The sequence below is a fragment of the Pholis gunnellus genome (assembly GCF_910591455.1).
Source record: "Pholis gunnellus genome assembly, chromosome: 18".
Classification (NCBI taxonomy): Eukaryota; Metazoa; Chordata; class Actinopteri; order Perciformes; family Pholidae; genus Pholis; species Pholis gunnellus.
The window spans coordinates 2,293,696-2,318,480 of NC_136545.1; the positions used below are offsets into that span (position 1 = coordinate 2,293,696).

At 40.3% G+C, this 24,785-nt stretch overlaps 2 protein-coding genes across 2 annotated transcripts; both read right to left on the reverse strand.

Annotated features, from left to right (window-relative positions):
• Positions 1-2,279: 2,279 nt before the first annotated feature.
• On the reverse strand, positions 2,280-6,055 carry LOC306710879 (uncharacterized protein). The gene is made up of 4 exons (XM_079179592.1): positions 5,827-6,055; positions 5,128-5,182; positions 4,852-4,890; positions 2,280-3,656 (listed from the first exon to the last, which is right to left on the reverse strand). Exons 1-4 carry the CDS (start codon positions 6,010-6,012, stop codon positions 3,259-3,261), a joined length of 678 nt encoding a protein of 225 aa, XP_079035718.1. The 5' UTR covers positions 6,013-6,055; the 3' UTR covers positions 2,280-3,258.
• A 4,191-nt stretch (positions 6,056-10,246) lies between these two features.
• pip5kl1 (phosphatidylinositol-4-phosphate 5-kinase-like 1) lies at positions 10,247-21,660 on the reverse strand (the record flags this gene model as incomplete). The annotated part of the gene is made up of 9 exons (XM_079179088.1): positions 10,247-10,763; positions 13,695-13,857; positions 14,091-14,203; positions 14,305-14,360; positions 14,457-14,491; positions 17,221-17,345; positions 17,683-17,837; positions 17,967-18,017; positions 21,478-21,660. The coding sequence occupies 9 exons, from the start codon at positions 21,658-21,660 to the stop codon at positions 10,343-10,345; spliced, it is 1,302 nt and encodes a 433-aa protein (XP_079035214.1). The 3' UTR covers positions 10,247-10,342.
• Between the last annotated feature and the right edge of the window lie 3,125 nt (positions 21,661-24,785).

Here is a 24,785-nt window from a genome sequence, read left to right on the forward strand (position 1 = left end):
TCACATCTGTCTTTGACGTCTTCACGTCTGACGTCTTCACATCTGTTTTTAACATCCTCACATCTGTCTTTGACGTCTTCACGTCTGACGTCTTCACATCTGTTTTTAACATCATCACATCTGTCTTTGACGTCTTCACGTCTGACGTCTTCACATCTGTTTTTAACATCCTCACATCTGTCTTTGACGTCTTCACATCTGTTTTTGACATTTTCACATCTGTTTTTAACATCCTCACATCTGTCTTTGACGTCTTCACGTCTGACGTCTTCACATCTGTTTTTAACATCCTCACATCTGTCTTTGACGTCTTCACATCTGTTTTTGACATTTTCACATCTGTCTTTGACATCTTCACAACTGTCTTTGACATTTTCACGTCTGACGTCTTCACATCTGTTTTTAACATCCTCACATCTGTCTTTGACGTCTTCACGTCTGACGTCTTCACATCTGTTTTTAACATCATCACATCTGTCTTTGACGTCTTCACATCTGTTTTTGACATTTTCACATCTGTCTTTGACATCTGTCTCTCTGCTCATCCTCCTCCAGCAGACCTTTGGCTCCAAGAGGAACAAACCAGCGCTCACACCACCACCACCACACACTGGTCCACCTATGGGAGCCCCTCACCCCCCTTATCAATGGACCCCCTCTAACGCTGACAGTCAGTGGAGGAGTACCCCACACTAAGAGGACAGGAGCTCCAGGTATCCTCCTGCAGTTTTTTTCACACCGACAAAAGGTCTTGATTGTTCTTTCTCTTCCCGACTAGTAAGATAACATTACAATTGTGTATGGAAAATAGCTAAATTAGATAGCTTTTGGTGACGTACATTGTGCAAAACGAGAGATGTAGTTCACTGAGTAGTTTCATAAAAAACTAAATGATATACGACGAATCTACTGCTTGCAACGTTGTTGCAGTAAACCAAGTTTTGGTTCTCCAGGTACTGCAATCTGCTGGTTTACACATTGTAACCGGATACTTATAGTTTTTCGAAATAAGTCATAAAAAACTCATAGTATGATATGATAATAAGCTAATGGGAAAAATATTTAGAATACATGTAGTGTATTTATGAAAACTAATGACATTATAAAATGGCTATAACTGTGATTCTGTCTAGGCCAGCAGAGAAGGCTTTGGTCTGACGGCCCACCGCTGCTTAAAGTCATAAAAAGTCATCGTATAGTATGCGTAAAAAATCACAAATGATTTGCAGTAAAACTGTCCTGTTCGAAAATACTTTGCTATCATTTTGACAGGCCATGACGCAAATCTGGTGATTTTGGTCTTGTGGTTCCTAATCTGCTGTGAAAAGGTTTGTGGATTGTGGGGATATTTCTGTAGATTTTAAATATAGTAATCTCAGATTGTCAAAACACTTGTGAAGTCTATCTGCAACACAGGGAGGAACTTGACTTGACCAATATTTATTCTCTTTTATGGCATACAAGCCAAAGCTGCCATGTAGATCCAGATTCAAGCAGAGACTAGATTTCCCTTCATCAGCAGATATGTTAGCGATTATAAACCCCTAGCTTACACCATCTACGGTTCCTTCTCCCACACAACCTCCCTCTGAACTGCACTGCATTGCAAGAACTGTCCACGTCGAAATCTCAGCCAAAACATCCTTTGGTCAGTCCTGTAAGCCATGTCCCAAGGTTACAGGCAAGTCTCCTCTGCTTTATTTCAATAAGAATGTTTGTACTTATCGTAAATATATGAGTGCGTGTATTTAGTGTGGCGACAGCCACCCACGATCTCGGTGTGTTCCAGGAGGGGGAAACTAATTCAAAGCACCCGTCGACTCCAGTGAATGTCCCAGCTCTGTCTGAGGCGCTTTCAAACTACCCCAATAGATGCTTTGTCAATTACATTATAACTGGCTTAGTTCAAAGATTCCTAGCAGGTCTCTGCTGGCTCCCTAAAGGGACCCATGTCTGTAAAAACCTGCCGTCTGCTCTTAAGGAGCCAGAAGTAGTAGACAAGCTTATATTACAAGACTAAAAAGGAATACACGGTGGGTCCATTGTCAGAATCCCCCTTTTCTGTCTTCAGAGTGTGACCCATTGCTGTTGCTACCTGGAAATATTTTGACAAAAAAAGTCTCATGATTGATCCCTCAGCTGCTCACCATTCTTGTGTGCATCATACGGGAACACACAACTTCTTGTAGGCAACAGTCGCTGATGGGATGGACATGCTGTGTAGTATTTTCCGAAAAAGTAAAAGGAGGCCTATGTTATATTTAAAAGTCAAGTTTATTTGTATCGTCCAACATCACATCGAATATAACAATGTGGTAAGACCACAGCAGCAAACGTGTTCCCAATCACACCACCATTTCCAAGTCAAACTAATTCATGTAAAGTTGTAATATAATCTCATTGCAACATTCACATACACTGAAACTGAGTCATCATAATAAATAACAGTCTTTCTTGTCAGAAGTGTAGCGATGACACAGATGCACCCGCAGGAATGCACAAAAGAAACTTACAAAAATAACTCAAGATAGAATAAGAAGCAAAATACAGTTAACATAAGTTATTTTATTTAACTGTATTTATTCATATGCTTCATAACTCATAAAAGGATTCCTGAGTACACTCAACATCTGGAGACTGTATTGTCACAGTTCAGCTAAGTTTACTTACATGTCATGGATTGCTGGCATGTTTTGGGACATGGTTTTGAATTGATGCTGAAAATGATTTGTGTCTAATGTGTTTATTATGTTGTAAAGTTTCTCAGATGATTTTCACAAATGAGCAGTTTTATACCAAAATTGATAATTAAGATGTTAGTGAAAGGCTAACACTAGGCTAACCTAAGACACACTGTAAACAACAGTAGCAGCATTCAAAGCTAACTTTAAGCTAACACAATGCTGAATTTATAACACAATGGAAGTGAATGGATCTTGAGTGGAGATGTTTATTCACACCCATGGGAGATTTTGGAGACACCGCCATCATCAAAACACCAGATGAATGAATGTTTTTTCCGATGGAAGAACGCTGTTCGTCCCTGCAGTCAAATCTAAGTGAAGGAGCATTAAAGCTGCTCTGGAGAACAACATGGTGGAACAACAAGACATTTTCTCAACCATTTGCATTTTGAGTGATGATTAATGACCAGAAATTGACTTTTTAGTAAAGAAATATTGTATATACATATATTTATATTCATTATTGACACATACACCAAAGACGACATACAGTATTGTCATCGAGGCATATTCTCTATACCAGATAAGCACCAAATACTGAGTTTGTGATCAGTCTGTAACCCTGTTCGATCCACACACTCACATGATCTCCTTTCAACAATTCAAAAAGCTGACCTACAAAGGCGCTCTTGGACCGCTCTTCGTCTGGAGGGCATGTTATGCTATCCCAGGCCTCTATCAACTTCACAGTCGTGTTGTAGCCTTCATTCCAGTTGTGCAGCGCTACATAGAATTTCTCAAAGTTTGAAGCTCGGTCGTCATGATGGCAGCTTAAAGTAATCCTCACATAGACAAAATAAAAGCCGTCCTCAGGAATCACAATGGCACGTTTCTCTTTGTTGTATTTTTCACCAAACATGACTTTCCATTTGAGGTATTGTGGATCAGTCTTGTCATTTGCAGACTCAGACCCTGTAGGAAGAGGGATATACAGTGAGTCAAACATTTCATTTGAACAAATCCCTCTTGTATTATTATCATTGGCAACTGTGGCTCATTGGTACAGCGCGTATCCTTTAGTCAGAGGAACGGCGGTTTGATCCCCGGCTCCGATAGTCAGTGTTGATGTGTCCTTGGGCAAGACACTTAACCTCAAATTGCTCCCTGTACCTGTGCCTGCGGTGTGTGATTGTTCATGAATGACTTAAGTTGCACTTACTACAATGATGGTAATAATTTAATGAATACGCTTCAAGTGAACATGAGTGTGTGTGTGTGTGTCTGAGTGTGAGAGTTTGTGAGCGTGTGTGTCTGTGAGTGTAATGTAGAGAACAAGTTCTGACGTTCAAACAAATCCTGTTAAGTTTTCTGATTTGCATTTTTCTTTATTTTTTATAAATAATTTATTTATTGTTCTGACAGCGCAGGTCCCTTTAAACAAAAATATACATCTTTTTGTGCACTTTATTTAAAAAAAGCCTATATATTTGGCAGATGTAAAGCATACATGTGTATGTTTTTTTCATTCTTTTTTTTTCATTATTACTTTAACAGCTCAGGATGTTCAAGGAGCAACCTGCACTGTGAGTGTGCACTGTCAGTTCTGTTTTTGAATAAAGGGTTGTAAATTAATGCTTTTTTGTTTTTTGTTTTTTTATACAATTCATCGATTAATCGAAAAAATAATCGACAGATTAATCAATTATTAAAATAATCGTTAGTTGCAGCCCTAATCAGAAGACTAGAAAAGAGATTTACAAGTTCAGTCCATTTATTTTGTATTGTCATAAATGTTCACTATGTTTAAAAAGCTTAAGATACTGTATGCATTGTTGAAACAGAACTTCTATATAAATACAACATGCTGGGGGCCTGTTTCTCATCTGGCTTTCATGCACTCACACAGTTTCAGAGCTTGCTGCAGTTTTTAAGGATTGGTTATGTTTTGAGACTTTGTAAACAAGGTGGGCTGCACTCTCCGTTTGTTCATCTTTGGACAGATATTTTGGTCCATCCACATTGAATTTAACACAAATAATTATCATAGATGAAACTATAATAAGATGTAAAAATATGAACCAACATAAACATTTGTGTTTCCGTTTCTATCAGCCAAAACCAAAATCATGCTCAAAGTAGTGAAATCTCAATAAAGGAAAACACTTACTAAGATCAATGCGCAGTCTTTTGGAGTTTGTTTGGCTATCTGTAGGAAGAGAGGAGAGAGAGGTTCAACACAGGGCTGCTGGATCGCTCATATTTCAGGGAAAACCCTGATCTGAGTCATGCAACACCAGGCAGAATGACATCGCTGTCTGAGTTAGAAAGTAGGGCACCAAATGAGATATCATGGTGCTTTGGGAGTAGAGAGAGGTAAAAAAAAACATTCTTAATTCCATATATAGTCAATGTTATGAAACATAAAGTTAGTGACACATCATACCTGTAGGGCAAACTCTGTCTTGCTTGGAGTAGGCTGGACTCTGCTCAACTGCACTCTGGGAATAATAGAAAACACGTTTTCAGTTTCATCATGACTCAGAATACTTCAGTCTCGTAGTTAAATTGTGGACAGCTTGTAGTGCAAGTAAAAGGGGCTTCATCACAATCAGTCAGTAAATATGTTTGGTCAGCTATCATTGATATTAACTGTGTCCATGGAGATATATACTGTGTAGCTGGACTGGAGGGTCTGTTGTCTATGTTGGGATGCAGTGAATTAAAGCAGCACTAATAACAATGTGGACACAACTCAAGAAGTAGAAATCAAAAAGCATAGCTCCAACAAGGCTACAAAACCCCTCGAAATGTTATTTAAAAATAAAATAGGTTTAGATCTTTATAATCTGCATCTGCAATGTAATTCTCTTTTTTCATAGGAACATATTCCTCAAGTTGCACCCCATCTCCAATCACTGTAGAGATGCTGCATATTGTGCCAGACTTAAATCGATCCCAAAATCATGTGGTTACAGTAGTTTTAAACTCCACTAAACCCCTCACTTCAGGGGTTTGGTAACAGTGAGGTATTCCTACTACAGCCCAATGTTACATAAAAGATGACAATGAGGTTTACATGCTCTCATGATTTATGTTCAGACAAAGAAGACAAGGAAATCCTAGCCCGTGAAGAAAAACGTACCGTTTGTTCACTGGATGCAGAGTTTTCACGCTGCCTTAAATCAGCACAGATGGTAAAAATGAGCAGTGTTGTACAGCCGAGCAGCAGAAGCAGAGTGATGAGTCTGAGGTACGTCTCCTGTTGCTTCATTTCCTGGCAGTGTTTGAGGAGGATGAGCACAGACTTGTCTGGGCCCATATCTATCATTGCATCCCCACAGGCAGCTGGCAGCGTGTGCCCAATCAGCCTTTGTCCCATGGCAGCAAGTCTACTCTGTAAAGTGTCTGCTCCACAAAAAAGCAGTTTACCGATGTTACATGCAGGGTCTTATATTAGCAGTTGCGCAGTGGGAGCGAACCGCCTACACCAACATCCTCAGTCTGGAATGACCCTGATTTGTCAATACAGATGGGAAGCGTGAAGAGAGAGGAGGAGCCCAGACCAGAGACCCAATTTATGGACAGTGTCCAAAACAGGAGAAGCATCCGTTTTTCTCAAAGTGTGTGTGTGTGTGTGTGTGTGTGTGTGTGTGTGTGTGTGTGTGTGTGTGTGTGTGTGTGTGTGTGTGTGTGTGTGTGTGTGTGCGCGCGCATGTGCTAACACATTGTGACTTGTGTCCCTAAACTTCTAGCTTTGACGCTCTAGGTTCCCCTTAACCGTTGGTTTCGGATGAGTCAGGATCCGCTCGTTTCCATGCATAGTGTCTTTCAAAATACAGGAAATGTACATGCATACAGTCTTTCTTCAAAATAAACTTAGTTTATTGGTTAACTTACGCAACAAAAGCACATGGTTAGCTTTAGGAAAAGGACTGTGGTTGGGGTTGAATAAGTACGTTTGTGACGTAAAATAAGTCGGCTACTCTTCTTATGCAACTAGTGTTAGAAAGGTCTTTGGTATCATTTCTGGTTTTTCGGAAAATACTGCAACTAACAACTTTTTGAGCATAAATGCCTTTGCGCACGCTTTTTAGCTGGAGTAAAGCTTCAGACGCTGCTTCAGACACGTTGGGAGTGAGACCGAGTTGTCTGTCCACGGCATATTTTTGTTAAAAAGTGACGTTTTCACCTTTTTGCTAGTTGAATTTTGTCCAATGAACAAATCAGAACATACACAGACCATACCGCTCCCCGTTAGTGTCACAGTGAACACACAGATAAACAAACTACAGGGCGACACGTGAAGATCATAAGTTAGCAGTAGAATTTGGAGCAGCTGTCACAGTTTCAGCAGTTTGGTTGACTCTTACCTATTCTTGCCCAGCTGTTAGTAGTTGGCGGTGTAACGCTGCCCTCCATTTCTATAGAGCAGGTGGCCTGGTATTACACATCACATCTTTAAAACGTTCTTTCAAAATACATTTGTGTACACTGGACAACTACATGAACATAATGTACATTAAAGTAATTGAGGGAGAAAACTGTAATGTCTTTTATTCATTTAGAAATAATTAATTTCTCCGTTGATGTAGCATATACTCCTGATGTGTTTACATGTATTTTCATACATAAAGATTTCCCATGGGTTGTTTAGTCATACCAGGATATAGAATGTGAGATGAAAGTCACATGCCGTGCAGCTGCTGGAATGCTTCATCTTCCTTGCTTGAGTCATTCATGAGAATGAATTGTCTCGCCCATAGAGAATAAGTCTCGAAGCTGAACATCCAGTCCCAGGTCGCCTCATCAGCTGGTGTTAATGTGAGGTGAGGAAACATCAAAGGAAAAGGACACCAGACATACTTCTCAGCTCCTACATATCCTCCATCCATCAGGCAAAGCTTACAGCACACACCTCATCATCAACTATTGACTAAAAGCAGTGGTGGGCCGTGCATTTTATACCTGGGCCTTCACTGCTCTCCAGCTACGGTTATTATTCTTTTCTAGGGGTGTAACAATACACATATTCATATTAAACCGTTTGGTACGAGGCTTACGAACCGAACAATACGTTTGAAAAATACTAGTGCATTTGGAAAATACAGAAGCTTAAATTGTAAGAAATATGTTTTCTGAACTCTTACTACTCTGACTAAGCCTCTGCTGTTAAGTTTCGTTTCACGATAGTCACGTGCTCGCCCACTGACCAATCACAGCACACGCTGCATCTCACTGCAGAGCTGCTCCTGAAAACTGAGCTGCACGTAATGCTGACGTGCTTATAGGCCAGCTAGCAGCTCTGACATGTCAAAGAATACGCCCAACATGTAAAACTAAAGATCTGATTGGTTGAAGACTATGACAATCAACAATATCGTCCCCATTCACTTAAACTGCACATGGATTCACTGGTGAGTCTGCAGGCCTCGGGCCTCTCTTCTACCTAGAGACACAGAGGTGAAATCTGATTGTATTAAAGCTCTACTTAAAACAAGCTGCACTGGAAGCAGAGCAACTGAGGAACACAGAAAATAAGATAATGGGAAAAATATTTTTATATTTTAAAAATTATAATACATGTAGTGTATTTAAGAAAAATTATTTAATTATAAAATAGCTATAACTTTGTGATTCTGTTTAGGCCAGCAGAGAAGGCTTTGCAGGCCCTGACGGCCCACCGCTGTTATAAATATATGTGACTGGTTCTTGTGAGTTTGTCATTGTGTTAATTACATTGAGTTGGACTATATGCATTGTCCATTAATTATGAAGCATCCCATCATGCACGGGGTTATTGTCTGGACAATTGAATCCATTCGGGCTGTTGTTTCCCCGCTAAGCTAGTTAGCTTAGCCTCCCTGAACACAGTGCGGGGTCTCAGCTGTTTTTTGTTATTGTTCCGGGTTCAGAGGTCACACAGTCCGTTGTCTGTTACGTGAGCACAGTCAACCGAAAACATATTTCCTACAATTTAAGCTTCTGCATTTTCCAAATGCACTAGTATTATTCAAACGTATTGTTCGGTTCGTAAGCCTCGTACCGAACGGTTTATTACGAATACTTGCATTTGTTACACCCCGAGAAACAATTAATAACCATAACTGTGGCGTCATAATGAGCTTCTTAGGAGATGGCTCAAGTGTAGTAGGACAGCACAGAAGGCCCAGGTGTAAAATGCACGGCCCGCCACTGGTTAAAGTACTTGTGAGTGGTCAGAAGACTAGGAAAGCTCTATACAAGTACAAGTACATTTACCATTTTACCATGAAAGCTCCGCAAACCATATCTGCAGCTCTGCCAATGCTCTGTGCAAGCTTTTCCACAGAACTATAAATTAGGCATTAGTTTGACTAGTGTGTGGGGATGCCCCCGAAACTTGGTTCTGAACGGGAATCTGTTGCAAATGAGTGAAAATCCTGAATATTGATGAGGTCAGTAATTAATGGTTCTGCTATCGGTACTTCAGAAGTTAAGGAGCGAGATTACACATCTTTTTATATGTTTACATTCCATGTATTTTTTGTGGTATGGATCGTCTACGTTGCAATACTATTATGTTGGTCTGGTCTGACATCTATTGTATCAGATATTTTTACTTATCTGAATCGGGGGTTTAAAATGGCAGCAATGTCTTGTGTTGTACAGATTGTAAAGCCATCTGAGGTACATTTGTGATGTTTGGGCTCTATAAATACAATTTACTGGACTTTGACAGTTGGACACAAATTGGGTTTTAACATGGTAATTTATTTACTTATTTTCCTTAGTGTTTAATTAGCTGAAATACATCTTTTGCACACTGGGTGGCAAGTACTTCTAATGGGACTGCATTTATACAGCAAAGGAATGCAGCCTGGGGTGTTGCTGCTGGGGAGGCACACAGTTTGTGACCGTTGCTATAGTGTCTGCAGGTAATAATGGAATGGCAAACAGCAAATGTAAAGACTGGACATCGTTGGGTTGTGCATTAAGCCCAAGGTGCGTGTCAGCTAAAGTTAGCTGACATAGCAGCAACAAAGTGACTGATGGGAAGCCACTATAAACACATCTCCAGTTTGTCTTGTATATTTAGCTGTTTTACAAAAGGGGCTATTTAGTACATGTCTGTTGCACATGGAATCGTTTTCTTAAGGTATTGTGCGATCATCATTTCTGTACAAAATAAAATGTAGGTGCCTGGAGAAAATATTTTTCTGTTCTCAAAATGTCGACATGAGATACAAATAAACCATGGTCTCTTAAAAATTATGTTCCCATACAACTAAACTCCCTCATTATGATCACAGTTTTAAACAATTGGTTAACGCTGTGAAAAAAAACACAACAAAACTACTTGGTTAGTTTTAGTAAAAGATCATGGTTTGGCTAAAAAGAGGAATTGTTTGTTATGTAACTTAAGTTACATGCGTAACGTTAAACATTCAACATAACATTAAAATAAGTCAACTTTTCATTTTGCATGGGACAACGGCAGCGGTCTACTGGGTGAAAGTCCCGTGTTTTTGCACCCATCTGTTTCCCTCAAAATGTAAATGACAATGCATTTTGTTGTACGAGAACGTAGTTTTTAGGAGACCAGGATAAAAGAAATGTGTTTTGGGCATGTGGAAAATTTAGCGAGAGTTGGCAGTAAGTCTTCACCATTCACCCAAGGTCTACTTGGTATGGTCCTGTACCCAGTGACATAGTCTGAAGCAGTAAGTTTGTGGGCTGACGGTAGAGAAGGACCGGCCTGGATGTCTCAGCCTCTTCCACAAATGCTCCAGCCTCTTCCTACAACTGTAAACTGTGAAAATGTCAATGATGCCGATGAAGTAGCGCTGCTCAGGCCCATCAATGACGTGCAGAGGATTCTTTAGGTTTGGCAGTAAACGTCTGTTTTGAGCCCTGAAGCCTGGAAGATCAGCTGCGTCACTGCCTGGCCCTGAATGCTCTGGGCATGTTTGAATAGTGCCAACACCCGATGAAACTCTTGCTTGTAATTGATCCAAATTTAAGGTGGAGTCATCTTCTAGAATTGCCCCAGGGACAGGAGCTATGCCTGCGTGGATAGGGGTGGAGCCTGGATTCACAGATCTAAAATAAGAAAGTCACAGGGGAGATAAAAAGGTGTGAGTGACAGCAATTACTCCATGTAGCCTCATTGACATTACATATTTGTTGTAAAGGATTCTAAGCGTGTGTATCGAGAGGTAGATGTCCTAATGTCAGGAGGAGGAAAAAGTAACTAGGATGTACTTAATCTGATGTGATTTGGCAAATCAAATTACAACAATTAAGATGTAGTATGATTTCCAAAACAAAGGCACACATTTTCAATTTGAGAAATGTTTTTTAGCTTCATTCCCAAAAGAACAAAAACAGACCATGAATTATTTTGGCTGTATGACTATCCATTCTCTCCCTCTTATCCGGGGTGGGGTTTTGGAGGCAGCAGGCTAAGCAAGGTATTCCAGACGTCCCACTTCCCGGCAGCATTTTCCAGCTCTTCCTGGGAAACCCCTTGCCGTCCCCAGGCCTGATGAGCTAATCCCTACAGCGTGTTCTGGGTCAACCCCGGGGCCTCTTACCAGTTGGCCATACCTGCAATACCTCTAAAAAGGGAGTCACCCAGGAGGATCCTGATCAGATGCCTGAACCACTTTAGCTGGTCCCTTTCGGTGCGGAGCACAGCAGCCCCATCTCTCAAGTGCTACTTTACTTTAACAGTATTTATGATTGCTGGAAAGTTTTATCTAAGGTGGCAAAAAAAATCTAACAAAACAGGATCTCAGAAACATCAGACAACAACATATCAGCACTATTCAAAGGGAATTATCTGACCTGAATATTGTCTTTGATGAATAGCGAAGGATTGACAGACCAGCTCACGAAATGAGCCCCGAGATTGTATGCAGCCACGGAAGATGTACTGAAGTTTATGGCTGAGCAAGAGTGCCACAAACAGAAACTACTAGTTGAGGACAAGCTGATAGTTGCAGACCAAAAAGCAGCTGCATGAAGTCGCCGTCTTCAAGGAGCAAGGAAAGTGACTGAACACAGGATAGAAAAGGAAAGACTAGAGGCTGCTCTCTTAAAGAAACAGCAAGAAGAGAATGCTGCGAGAAAAACGTCTGCAGAAGACTTGAAAAGAGAGCTTGAGGGTTTGGAGGAGGTAAAAAGGCTGAGGGCAGCCAGAGCAAGGCTTCAAGTCTATGATGAAAATGAGTTCTATCCAGACCAAGGACTTACACTACATAAGTCTAAACTGCCTATGGTTGAACAAGCAATTAATCAGGGTAACCCTACGTATCAGCACCCACAACCACTAAGAGATATGGCTCCAAGAAGTGCGCTTCAAAACGGGAGAGCTCGTCCTGGCTGAGGCTATATTAGCAAATAGTCTAGCCATTCCAGAGCCTACAATCTTTAGTGGGGATACACTCAAGTTTAATCATTGGAAGTTGTCCTTTCAGACAGTAGGCTAATTGAGAGGAAAAGTATTATCACTGCAAAGAAAATCTTCCTTCAGAAATATGTTAGAGGAGTAACTAAAGAGGACCGCCGGACAGGACACGGGGAGCTGGAGTCGGCCGGACCGCCGACAGGACACAGGGAAATCGGGAACGGGAAATCGGGAACGGGAAATCGCTGCGGCCCGGGAACGGGAGTCTGACCCTTCCTCTGCCTCTGCCTCCTACGAGGGTTGAAAGGGCAGCCCATCTGGTCACGGTGTGCCTTCTGGACACTCAGAGGACCTCCCAAGGCCAGACGGGTCCCCGCAAACTGTTCATTTCACTCACGGGAAAAGCGTTGGTCCGCTGTGTCCCACAAGTCACGGTTTGCCTTCTGGACATTCCGAGGCCCTCCAAAGGTAAGGCGGGTTCCCATAACCTGTTCATACCACTCAGAGAGACGACACTCCAAACGGTGGCCTGCTGAGTCCATTTCGGGCCAGATCATTCTGTTACGGGGAATGATGGAGGACTCAAACGCAGACCAGACCAGAAGTAGAGTGAACCAGGATTGTAATGAATATTTAAATCAAACAGGAAACTTACAGGACACAACAGGGAATCCACGGACAAGATAAGAGACGAGGGGAAAAGTCCAGCACAAACGGACCAGGAACGAGCCAAACAGGCGGGTAGGCATGAAAATGACCTGGCAGTGGGTGACTGAGAGGCAGGTGTTTATAAAGTGGCTTAAACAGGTGAGGGGCGTTGCGCTGATGAGGAGGGAGTGCTTGATTAGTGAACAGAGGCAGGTGAAGGGAGTTAGGCTGATGATGAGGGAGGCAGACAGGTGCACTGAATGAGTTGATAGGTAAGTGAGGTGAGTGAGAAATAAAAAGACAGGAGAGAAGGGGCAGAGCTGTGACAGTTATGTGACCTCAGGCTACAGACTGCATTTATTTAGTGGGATCTGGTCCAGATTCTTTGGTTTCTCCACTTAAACCTCTTTGTGTCTCACACTTTAAGCTGTGTAAGACCCTTTGATCTATACTGCTGTCACATGTTAATCTGTTTATTAGCATTTACAGCAAGTATGGTTTCATGCCACTGTTAAACCACAGAATTACAAAAAAAAACTACAAAAGTACATAGCAATGTTAAGTTGCAGTTTCTCTTTCACAGCACGTTTAGTCAGTCTAACAAAGCTGTCTTCTTTCACTACCCTTTTCTATGGTCCACAGCTCAGACCAATTCACCTCACTCAGTATCTTTGCCTCGCATCTTTCCCGCAAAGCCTTCCCTTTGATGCCGCCCTGGGGAAGCTTTTGTCTTTGTCCTGCTGAATGTACAGTACATGTCTATTACAGACCACATCCTGTAATTTTAACATAGTTAAAATACCACACAGAACAATGAGTTAAATTACTGAGGAGAACAGGAAACATTTCATTTCCCACATCCCTCTGTAATGTTAGTCCCTACAGAATGGACCGCCAAACCACAAAAGCAGGGTGACAAAATGTTGGGAAACCCAGTCATGAAATGTCAAAATAAACGACTTAAAGACACTGACTTTTTGGTTCTCATGATGAGAGTAGCAAAGGAGAGACTCTGGTGGCGTTCATCGTGGTGTAAGGGCTGATGGGCCAGGAGGAGACTGTAGTCCAACACATTGAGCCTCCGGAGGAAGTGCGTGTCGATCTCTACCTGCCGCAAAAGCCAGGCACGCTGCCGGTCTGCACACAAACACACCACATAACACTACAACTCAAACATGGCTACACAGAAATACACAGCAAACGTGTGCAGCATGTTTTATATATGGATGGACGGTTCATCTAAGATAGATGCATTTTCTTGTTGGAAACGATATAGTGATTGGCATGAAGGGGATTCAATTATGCTTCCCCTACTACTACACAGCTTCTTATGAATCCCAGCACACAAACATCCCATTGCTTTTCCTTACCCAAGATGACGTACTGGCCTTCAAAGTTGAGGTCTTTGAGAACCACAATGATCTGGCTTCCCTCTGGTGCTGGCTCTGTCCACCGACTCACCTCACAGCCCTTAATGTCGTACCTGCAACACAAAACACACATCAAATAACACAAGGAGGCTGCACTGTCTGTTTCTGTGCTGTTAACACAGTAATACTGTGGGGGCAAGCAGATCAAGCTTACCTGGAATTGATTCGATCATCAGGATAGAACACACTTTGCATAACAATGAAGTATTTCTGCAAAGGACATGTGAAAAAAGGAAACATGTTTTATTACACTTTGTAACATCCATTTATTTTCATGCTAGAACAGTAACACATTTTGATCTGTACCTTCCGTCTGTGTGTGATTTTGATCCTGTGAACACCTTAAAAAAAACAGTGAGAAATAACTCAGTCCAATGCAATATATTATCTGAAATATTGTTAAATTATAACATTTGTTATCCTTATACATCCAGCAGAGACAGAGTAACATTAGTATTCATTATATTCATGTTTCTGGCTGCTCGATGAATGAGTCCATTGTTCTCTCTCTTTTAGCTCTGGTTTGGTCTCCATCAACTCCTGAAAAAACATCTGACTCATAAGCTGCTGAATGCTCCACTAGGTTTCCTATCTAGTCTCCAACTGTGTCTGACATTTGATGCTGGGAGGGTAGTGTTTCACAGCTGCCTGTTGCTGCTGGAAATGATGTTGAAATAACAGTGAGAGTGAACCAAAATAGTGAATGTGTCTTTAACCAGCTCAGTGAGCTTAAAGGCACTAGAAATCTGGATCAACATCAGTATTATTGTTGAGTTTATATTTCCACAACAGCTTAAATGTTCAACAGTTTAATGAGATGTATTCAGAGATGGGCAAAAATACATCAAAATGTATTTTGATACAAAATACCCCCAAATAAATGTATTACAACAAAATACAAAATACAAAATACTGGTGCCTGAAAATGTAACAAAATACATGCATTTTGTATTTAAAATATAGGAAATACTTTTTTCTGGATTTTCCGTTTTCTCACAATGTGGTATAGCAGAGCATTCAGGTTTATATAATGTACACAAAGCTCTGGTGAACCCCACAACAAGGAAGAACAGTCACAGAATGTCAGTGTAACTTAGCAAAGCTATTGAAAGACAGCAACAATATATATATACACATTGATTATGTATGTATATATATATTTTTATTAATGGGACTTAGCCCATAAACTTTGTTTTGTATCAACAAGAAAATATTCATCACATATGACATACAAGCTCCCAATCTCCCTCTTCCTATAGCTAGCTACTCCACTGATAAGCTAACTTGCTAAACACTGGCTATGCACTAGCCTAGACAGCATGCTAGCGTCATTAGCATTAGCATCGCTAGTTTGATATTATAACCATCACCATGTATATACAATAATAGGCTATGTAGCCAGACCCAGCATAAGTTATACATCAAGCTAGTTGACATCTGTCACACTCAGATACAATATTTAACTTGACAGACAATCCGTTGAACTTGAAGATCTGAAGACTGAACTCGTGAACTGTTTTTTTAAACGTGGAGAAAGTATTTTGAGTATTTTAAATACAAAATTACTCCACTCTAAAGTATTTTGTTACAAATTACGTTAGATTTTTAATCGGCCCTATCAAATACAAATTACAAAATACTCAAAAGTAATTGAAATACGTATTTCAAATACAAGTAATAGAAATACTGCCCATCTCTGGATGTATTGATGTCAATGCTGAGAGGGCTCAATTTAGCATTTACTGTAACTGCCAAAGCTTTGGTAAAACAGTGGTAGAAGAAGTATTTAGATCCTTTACTTAAACAGTATCCATGTATATGTAAACATGCACTGTTGCAAGTAGAAGATCGGCATTCAAAATCGTACTTACCGACTGACAAAGTAACACTACTACTACCACTTGGCCACTACTACAGTACAGCAAGTAAACTGGAAGTTTTAGTCTGTGTTGACCTGTACAGAGATTCATGTTCACACAAGTCAACACACGTCATTGGGGAAAGCTGGAAATTGGAAAGAAAGACATTCTGACGCAACATATCAAAGAGTTTTAATAACATTACCAAGTTATGAGCCAGGTGGAATTCCCATATACAAGTGGTGGACATGCATCCAATAATTTCAGCTATGTCTGGCAGTATCACTGTATGAAACCGGTTTGGGCTTTCCATCAGTTCACTGTGTTCAACTATTTTTAGAACAAGGCAGGACGATACTGGTGCGTGTCTGATCTTGATGTTTATTTTCCGACAGTTTTTGAAAGATGTTGCCTGTTTAATTTTTGGTGTCTTATTTTCACAGTACAATTGAGTAATGATCTAGAGATTTGAACCAGAAGAGGGTGGGTTGCGATGGGATCATTTATTTTAAGAAATAATTGTAACTGTAGCTATTCTTGAATCAAGTCAACGCTCATGCGTTGGCGTTGTGTGTGCTTGTCAGTATCACTATCACAAATTGACATTTTTATCCAGTTTTAAGCCACATGTTATGCTACACTTCTAGATCCTGGTTGTTTTGATCCATACGTTTTTAACCAAGTGCACCAAGTCATCACATTCTAGACTTTTTAAGCTTAACGTGTATTTGCTACTTGACCTGTTTTTTTTTGTGGATCAGCTGTCACCTCTGCTAAAACCAGAACAAGGCTGTGGGCTCCAGGTCAGAGCTCCTGTGTGTGAGGTCCTGTGATCTCCCTTTCAGCAGCTGCTACCACCTACTACTGGTTGCTAAACTTTAAAACTTTCATGCACATTTAGCACTGAACTGCCATTTCAGTTAGTATTTCCTAGTGCTCTGCTTTGGTTAGATATCTGGGCCAAACACAGTTTATTATTTTGTGTGTGTGTGTGTGTGTGTGTGTGTGTGTGTGTGTGTGTGTGTGTGTGTGTGTGTGTGTGTGTGTGTGTGTGTGTGTGTGTGTGTGTGTGTGTGTGTGTGTGTGTGTGTGTGTGTGTGTGTGTGTGTGTGTGTGTGTGTGTGTGTGTGTGTGTGTGTGTGTGTGTGTGTGTGTGTGTGTGTGTGTGTGTGTGTGTGTGTGTGTGTGTGTGTGTGTGTGTGTGTGTGTACCTAGGAACTTGACCAGCAATGAATGGGGGAACTTCTTCAGATGTTCCATGTAGATCTTCAGGTTGGCCAGAAAGAATTTGATTTCCCTTTTGTTCTGGGTCTTCAAGAAGAAGCGCTTATCATTTCTAGAAGTCCAAAGGCACAGAGGAAATAGATTTCTATCCTCTCAGTAACAAGAAGCCACACTTGGACCCTTAAATAAAGTGTTGTTATTTTGATTCTATATTTTATCTTAGCTTAACCAATTCCAAACAAAATATTGGAGGTAGTCATTACATTGGTCATTCAGCTATGAGTTGCAACAACTTGCTTTCTTACACTGTGAGATAATAGAAGCAGCTGTTGCACACCAAAGTACACCTCTGTCATTGAGTTATTCCTGTGCAAGGTGTCAGGTTTAGAGTTATGGTTAGAGATATATTCAGGGTTGGAGGCTAGGTAAATAGGTCTGTGGTGACTCACGTCAGGAAGAAGTCTGCCTTGCTCTTGGAGTTGCTGATGAACTGGAGGTAGCAGTGTTCAGAGCAGAGCGACTGCTGATATTCCTGCTCAGTCATTCCTAAAGAGCTACGCAGGCTGGCAAACACAGGGCCTGCAAATGTCTTCATTGTAAAGTCCTACAGACACACACATACACACACACACACACACACACACACACACACAAACAACTAAATATGCAGGTGGAAGCATTCCACACAATAACAAATTTGAGTCCTGTTAGTTACTGAGACACATCCACCTACCTTATGAATCCGAGTGGTCTCTAATCTGTAATCATCATCTGACAGTTCATTCTAAAGTGGGAACAAGAGGAAATATGTCATTGAGAATAAGAAGGCCTAATTATGTAAGCTTAACAATAATATATATATATATAAATATATATCATGGATACTGATAAAAAAAATCTAATTCAAAAAGCTATGATTCAACAAGCAACCATGAAGAATACTTGTTGGCAAATGTAATCAGAATCATAAACAAACTTAAACAATTATTAAGCCATTATTATTTCTACCGGTTAGACTATTATGGTCTGCATGTGGTTTGTCCAAGTGATGTCGCCGTGCCCCATCAGAAGCTGTTTGAACTTGTTTTGTTTAGTTTTTCACAGGTTGCACGTTATTGTTATTATCTTGAAAAGATATTCAGTGCAAAACAGGTTAATTGCAGCCACAATAAGCTAATTTTTTCCAAATATTAGTTATTTTTTGCACAGATAGAACTTCATTTGCATTGTTCTAACAAAGGGATTGAACATTGTTTTTGTTTTTGTCTGATGGAGCAATCTGGTTTACTTGAAAGTGATTGCAATTTTCTTTATTCTATTATTAGAAAAAGCACAGATGGAGGAGTCACAAAATGTTATTTCAATAATAGTTCAACATGGACCATTTTGTTACATTTTTGTTGGGGCGTGAACATTTTTCTTCCTCCAAAGAAAAATGTGACAGAAAGAGTTTGAGAACCACTGCTGTAGAAGAACAGGACACACGTGGACTCAGGTGTGATCAGGTGAACTTACTCAGGTAAATGAGGGGTGACAAAGAGTGAAAACAGAGCTCAATTCAAAAACGAAAGAAACAAAGTCAAATAACAGCCAAATTTCGTTTTTGGAAATCCCTTTTTAGTTTTTTCCTTTAAAACGAGACGCAGAGCACAACAGGTAACCTGGAAAGAAGAATATTTCAAAATTAAAGTGAAGGCACTAGAATGAACGTATGCAAGAAATGCTTATATAGTCTGTGATGCAAGCATATACCAGAGGAAGATTAGAAAAAAATACATTAATGAATATAAATATATAAATCACGTTAGAAGAAAATACATTCATGAATATGTTGGGGAAAATCTAATGACTAATTAGTATACATTCAATAATTAGTAAATGTTACACATTTAACATAAGCTCATGGATAAAAGCTCTCCTTAAAACAAGCTGTGCTGGAAGCAGAGCAACTGAGGAAGACAGGAGTGTGCAATGAGAAAATAAGATAATGGCAAAAATATTATAATACATGTAGTGTATTTGTGAAAAATTATAAAATAGATCTAACTTTGCGATTCTGTTTAGGCCAGCAGAGAAGGCTTAGCTGGCCCTGACGGCCCACCACTGCTTTATATAGAGGTTTTTACTCATTATTATTTCATGTATATCTGTTTCAGAACCACACACTTGCTTGTTTGACTACTGTCAATACACCTCTCTAAGGAACATCTTGTCTGGAGTGCATTTAACAAGGCAATAAGAGGGAAGCAAGTGAGGTAAAGGAAGTGGTGAAGAAATAATATAAAATAGCGATCTTAACTTCATTATTCTTACATGAAATGTGTATGCTTCTCAGCAGCAGGATCCTTGAGAGTTGGGATAAAACACTGAATAAACGGTTTGAAAGGAAATATCTGTAATTATTATTATTATCAGGCAATGAGTGTAAATTGATGGCTAAAGCATTTGATCAATGATGTGTTCACTCAAGGGTAAAGAATATATCTCAAGCCACTGTATGTTCTAGGTAGAAGGTGTGTGTTGTGTTTTTGGGGGGCTCTGCAGATACAACACAACAGACAGGACAGTCATACATCTGCCAGCTGAGTCAGCAGTCTGTTTGACTGGGATTAGGGTGAAGCAGCGCCACACAGGGCAGTCCACGGATGTTGGACTGTGACCGTTCATTCAGCAGCAGCAGGGTGGACACTGCATAACACTCTCTGGGTTAAGGCTTTGTTTAGGATGCCTTTCAGCTGTGGTATTTGTACATTTTCACAGATGCCACAGAAATCTAAAAACTGTTACAATTGATTGATTCACTCTTGATAATGACTATGCCCTAAAGGAGAGGACACATAACACCTATTTAAAATATAATAATACTATAATAATTATAAAATCACTTTATTGTTTTTGCACCAGCCGAGTTGTCTGACATGCTTTCAATAAATGAACCAGGATGGCCCTTCTGGTCCTCTGGCTTTTTGACAAGGCTGGAGAGGATGCTTTTTTTGCGTAATGCGCAAAATTCAATAATGAATTCAAAAGTAGTGTATTGCACACTTTTATTTTAAAAGTACTGCTATACGAACAAAAGTGCAATAACATTTGGTTTGCAAACACTTTAAACAAATAAGGTGTTGTTCTAATTCTGCAGCACTTGCTGGACTGTGTTTAAAGTGGCCCACAACTTCTCTGCATTTGGCCTTTTCTGCAGAGATACTGTGACAGAACGCTGGAGACTGTGCGCGATGCAGGGGACGTGTTCAAAAGGCAGATGTCTCGCAGCATCTGTGCTCAGTGTGCTGACTCGATTTGAAACGTTCCACTGCTGTGCAACATGAATAAAATGTTTCAGCACGTTTCAGCAAAATGTCTGTTTTTATGACAGTCAGAGCATGTGAATGCAGCTCTACTGTTCATCAATATAATGCTGTAACTCTATGGCGCTAAATCCATAGAGCACCAGACTCCCAGAGGCCCCAGTCAAAACACCCGGATCTATTGTTTTCTATGGGTACATCCCAAGTCTCTTAATTGTCGTTTCCTCGCCCCTCGCTTGAACCGGAAGTTGTTCTGCTGCATCATATTGACGGCCGTCCCAAAGCTCTTATTTAGGAGAGAGGAGGGAGGAGAGAGGAGAGAGGAGGGATCTCTGAGGAACCACGAGAGCAGACTTCCAGGAAGTGTTTTAACGGCCGACACGCCCCCTCATTGTTCATCAGTTATGTGATTGGACGCTGCAGCCGATCGGACTGATACGATTTTTTTCAACATATAAACAGTGAAGACGGATCACAGATTAAACTCAAGCTTTATATTTGATTAGTTTTCTGATTCACCGTCTGGTTTAAATAGATGTTCATTGTAGTCTGAACAACAAGGACCACAAACAACTTCCTTCATTCATAGAAAGATTTGTGTTTTCATGATCTGATATTTCCCTCAATAACTTTTATTATGAAACAATTAAAGTGAGAGAGAGCCGGAGAGACAAAACCCTTTTTACTGATTGGACATCCACATAAAAGTAGGGGAATTCATCAAAGCTTATTTGTTTTTCATTTATGCAGTTTTACTTGCAACCTTGCAATCTAGTTTTAATGCACAATGACTGATACCCTATTACAGTTAAAGTAAAGCCCTGCCTGTAATATTACAACTCTTAATACTATACTTCCATTTGAATACTAAGTGGGTAGATTTTAAATATTGCATATGTGTAGGTGATGGAAATGGTGCCTCTGCTGACCCGTACTCACTGTAGGTGCATTGTTCATGTTGTTTTGGGTGGCTGCTGCCAATCCCTCCTTCATCATGCAGGTCAGGCTGTAGAACTCATGCTGCTGATCAATCTCAAACAAGCCCAGAAGCTTCCACTGCTGCCTCAAACCTCCCCACAGCCTCCTCTTCACCGTGCCGGAGTGCTGACGGTGACCAGACATTCCCAGGCCACCTGCAACTGTTGACCTCTCCATCTTGGATATAAAAAAAAAAAAAATACACAAATCCCAAACGTATGACTGCTGTACCCTAACTCTACCCACTGCACTCTAAACGCAGAGGAGGTTTTTAAAGCTCCAGCAAAAAGAACTCAAAGAGTAAGTGGAGGCCAGAGAGGCCAGTGACAAACACAAAAGACAGCTGACTGTCAGTTGAGTCTCTAACAGGGTAGCTATAGAAACCAACACAAAGGAATAGTACTTTCATGAGCTGTGCTGTGGTAATGGGATGATACTGGCCCTCCAATCACCACATCTCTTCATTATAACACATGTATGTCTACATTAGAGAAAAACTATCTCGCATTAATTAGTGTGCATGCACATTAAAGTAGTGTAGACAGTAAATGAACATGGTGCCAAAGACAAAGAGGGCAATGGTGGACTACTACAGTGGTGCAAATGTAAAATGTAGTAAACAATGTTAAAAACATATTTGCTCAACAATTGATAAACATGTACAGTACATAAAAGGTGTTAAAGGTAACTGACCAAAAACATTTTTTTAAAGGTTAAGGCTGGTGATATTCCATTTTTTTTCTTACCATCAACAAGTCTCATAAAATCCAAATCTAACAATGAATGCATTTACAAACTGGTCCTGCAAAATCAATGAGCCTCACTGTTGCAATGGGTCAGATGTTTCTTTATTACTGTGACGACCTGTCTGTGTGGCTGCTTTCCCTGCAGGTATTGGAGGTGGGCGTGGCGGAGGGTCATCAGCGGAGTGGAAACACCTGAGCTCATCAGCAACACTGGCAACACATGGGCCCTGTGTACCAGTGCACTCAGTTAAAACCCTCTTTGGTCTCAGTTGGCCCCTCTCTTCTTCCTGAGACACCCATTTGGTTTTTGGTTGACATTATGGTTTGTTTCTACACCATACAACATTGCACACACTTTCCACTCATGCGCTCACCTACACTGCTGAACTTACTGACTCCACATGCCACTGTTAGCTTAAGCTTACCACTTATGTTGCCATTAGGTAAATAAATAACTTGTTCATTTGCTTGGTTGTCACTCTTTTGTCATGGTCGTGCGGCCCAGTTAGTGACAATTACCATCAACACACACACACGGTAGCTTACTTTGACTCAATCCCACAAATCTGATCGGAGTGAACTGGTCCTTCAACCATTGTGGTTTTCAAGGGAACACAAGATAATAATAATAATAAAGGGATGTTGAACTAATTTGGCCCTGTGTGCATTAAGAGCAGTCTCTGTTACACTAAGAGGTGCATTTAAAGTCTTGATATGATGCATGTCCAACTTGTATCTTTTATTATTTCTGCAACTGTTAGAATCAAAATCTAAATGACTAATTATAATGTGGGCTTATAAAGTCTGGTGTCCTTATGAGATCGTTTTTATGGGACCCTGTCCTTGTTCCTCTGACATTAAGCGCCACAGCTGTTTAAAGAACACTCAGCACTGCTTGTAATGTTAAATAAAGTTGTAGACAGTGTCAATACTTCATGGCGTCTTCTGATTATAAAAGTGACCTTTGTACTAGAACGAATTGTTAAAGTGTCCAGATACTTAGAATATGCTGAAGGCAATTTGTGTGTGTTATGCTTTCGTGACGTATTGCCTGTGACACTATTGTTTACTTGGTATAAATATACAAGGCTGCTCAGAGACAGATCTCCGAGCAGCCTTGATCCATGTATACTGTATGTGAATGAACTCTGGCTCCTTCTTTGCAAAGAATAAATGTCCTGTTTAATGATTGTTACCACGGCTTGAGTGAATTTTTCCAAACATAATGGTCCTTCGAACGCCGGAGCTCAATATCTCCACTTCTCTCCAGCTTTGAACCTGAATCTGTGCACAGGAGAGTTTAGGACTCTCGGAGGAAGCCCTCCGCCCTATCCTCACACGAGAATAGTTTGGCAAATTGAGAGGCCAGGATTCTGCTGAGGAGGAGACGGAGTGACGAGTCCTTTTTTGTGAACCGAGCAGGTTGGAATATCATTACAGGGAACCTGGGATTCAGGGAATCCAAAATCATTGCAGGTAATATGATCATAAGAACTTTGGCCCGTACAGCCTAACCGTTAAGTACTCTAAACAAAATTTAGATGAAAATAACACTTTAGTACCAGAAGTACTAATTAAAAAGTCTGAGGGAGACTTACATAATTCTACAATGCTCTAGCCGTCGTAACTAGAATGCTCTAGTCGCCGTAACTAAAAAGGGAAATAAAAATAACACTTTAGTACCTGAAGTACTAATTAAAAAGTCTGAAAAAGACATTTAGAGGGATTCTATATCTTTTCTGTTGACTTATAAGGGCGAACAACTTGAGGAATTATATATTTATTTGTCGGCCAGAAAATCGATTAAATAAATAAATAAAATAAAAAAGAGAGAGACATTTAGAGGGATTCCAGATCTTTTATGTTGACGAACAACTAGAGGAACCATATTTTGTCGTAACCTCTTTTGTAAATTGGCCAGATATGCTATTGGGTAATCCCATAGCAACAAGCTTCAAGCACCTTTTATGCCCTTCTCTCCGTTACTAGCAACACTCCCAGCTTTCACTTTGCTTCACCGTGAAACAAAAGCAGTGACCATGTTTGATGTCCGCTTGAGTGTCCAGGCTGCTGGGGTTTGAACACATCTTTAAGAGAGTAGTTCAGAGAGGCAGAGGGTGTTACATTACAGTTCTAAAACAAAAACAGCATGAGTTCAACACAAAATGTGGCTGAGGTTGAGCGTCTAGAGTTTTTTTCTGGCAGTAAAGTATGGGGTCAGATCAGTCTCAATAATTGCAAATGCACACAGATAGACTCACAAATGCAAACAGAAAGATTCACAAATGCACACAGAACAATTCACAAATATATTCGATTTACAAATGCACACAGAAGGATTTACAAATATATTCGATTTACAAATGCACGCAGAACAATTCACAAATACATTCCAATGCACAAATAAATAAATTACGATTTATATAAATGTAAAAAAAAAAATCACAAATATATTTCTGCATTTGTATGTATTTGTTTGTGGATTTGTATGTATTTATTTGTGGATCGCACTGCATTCATTTG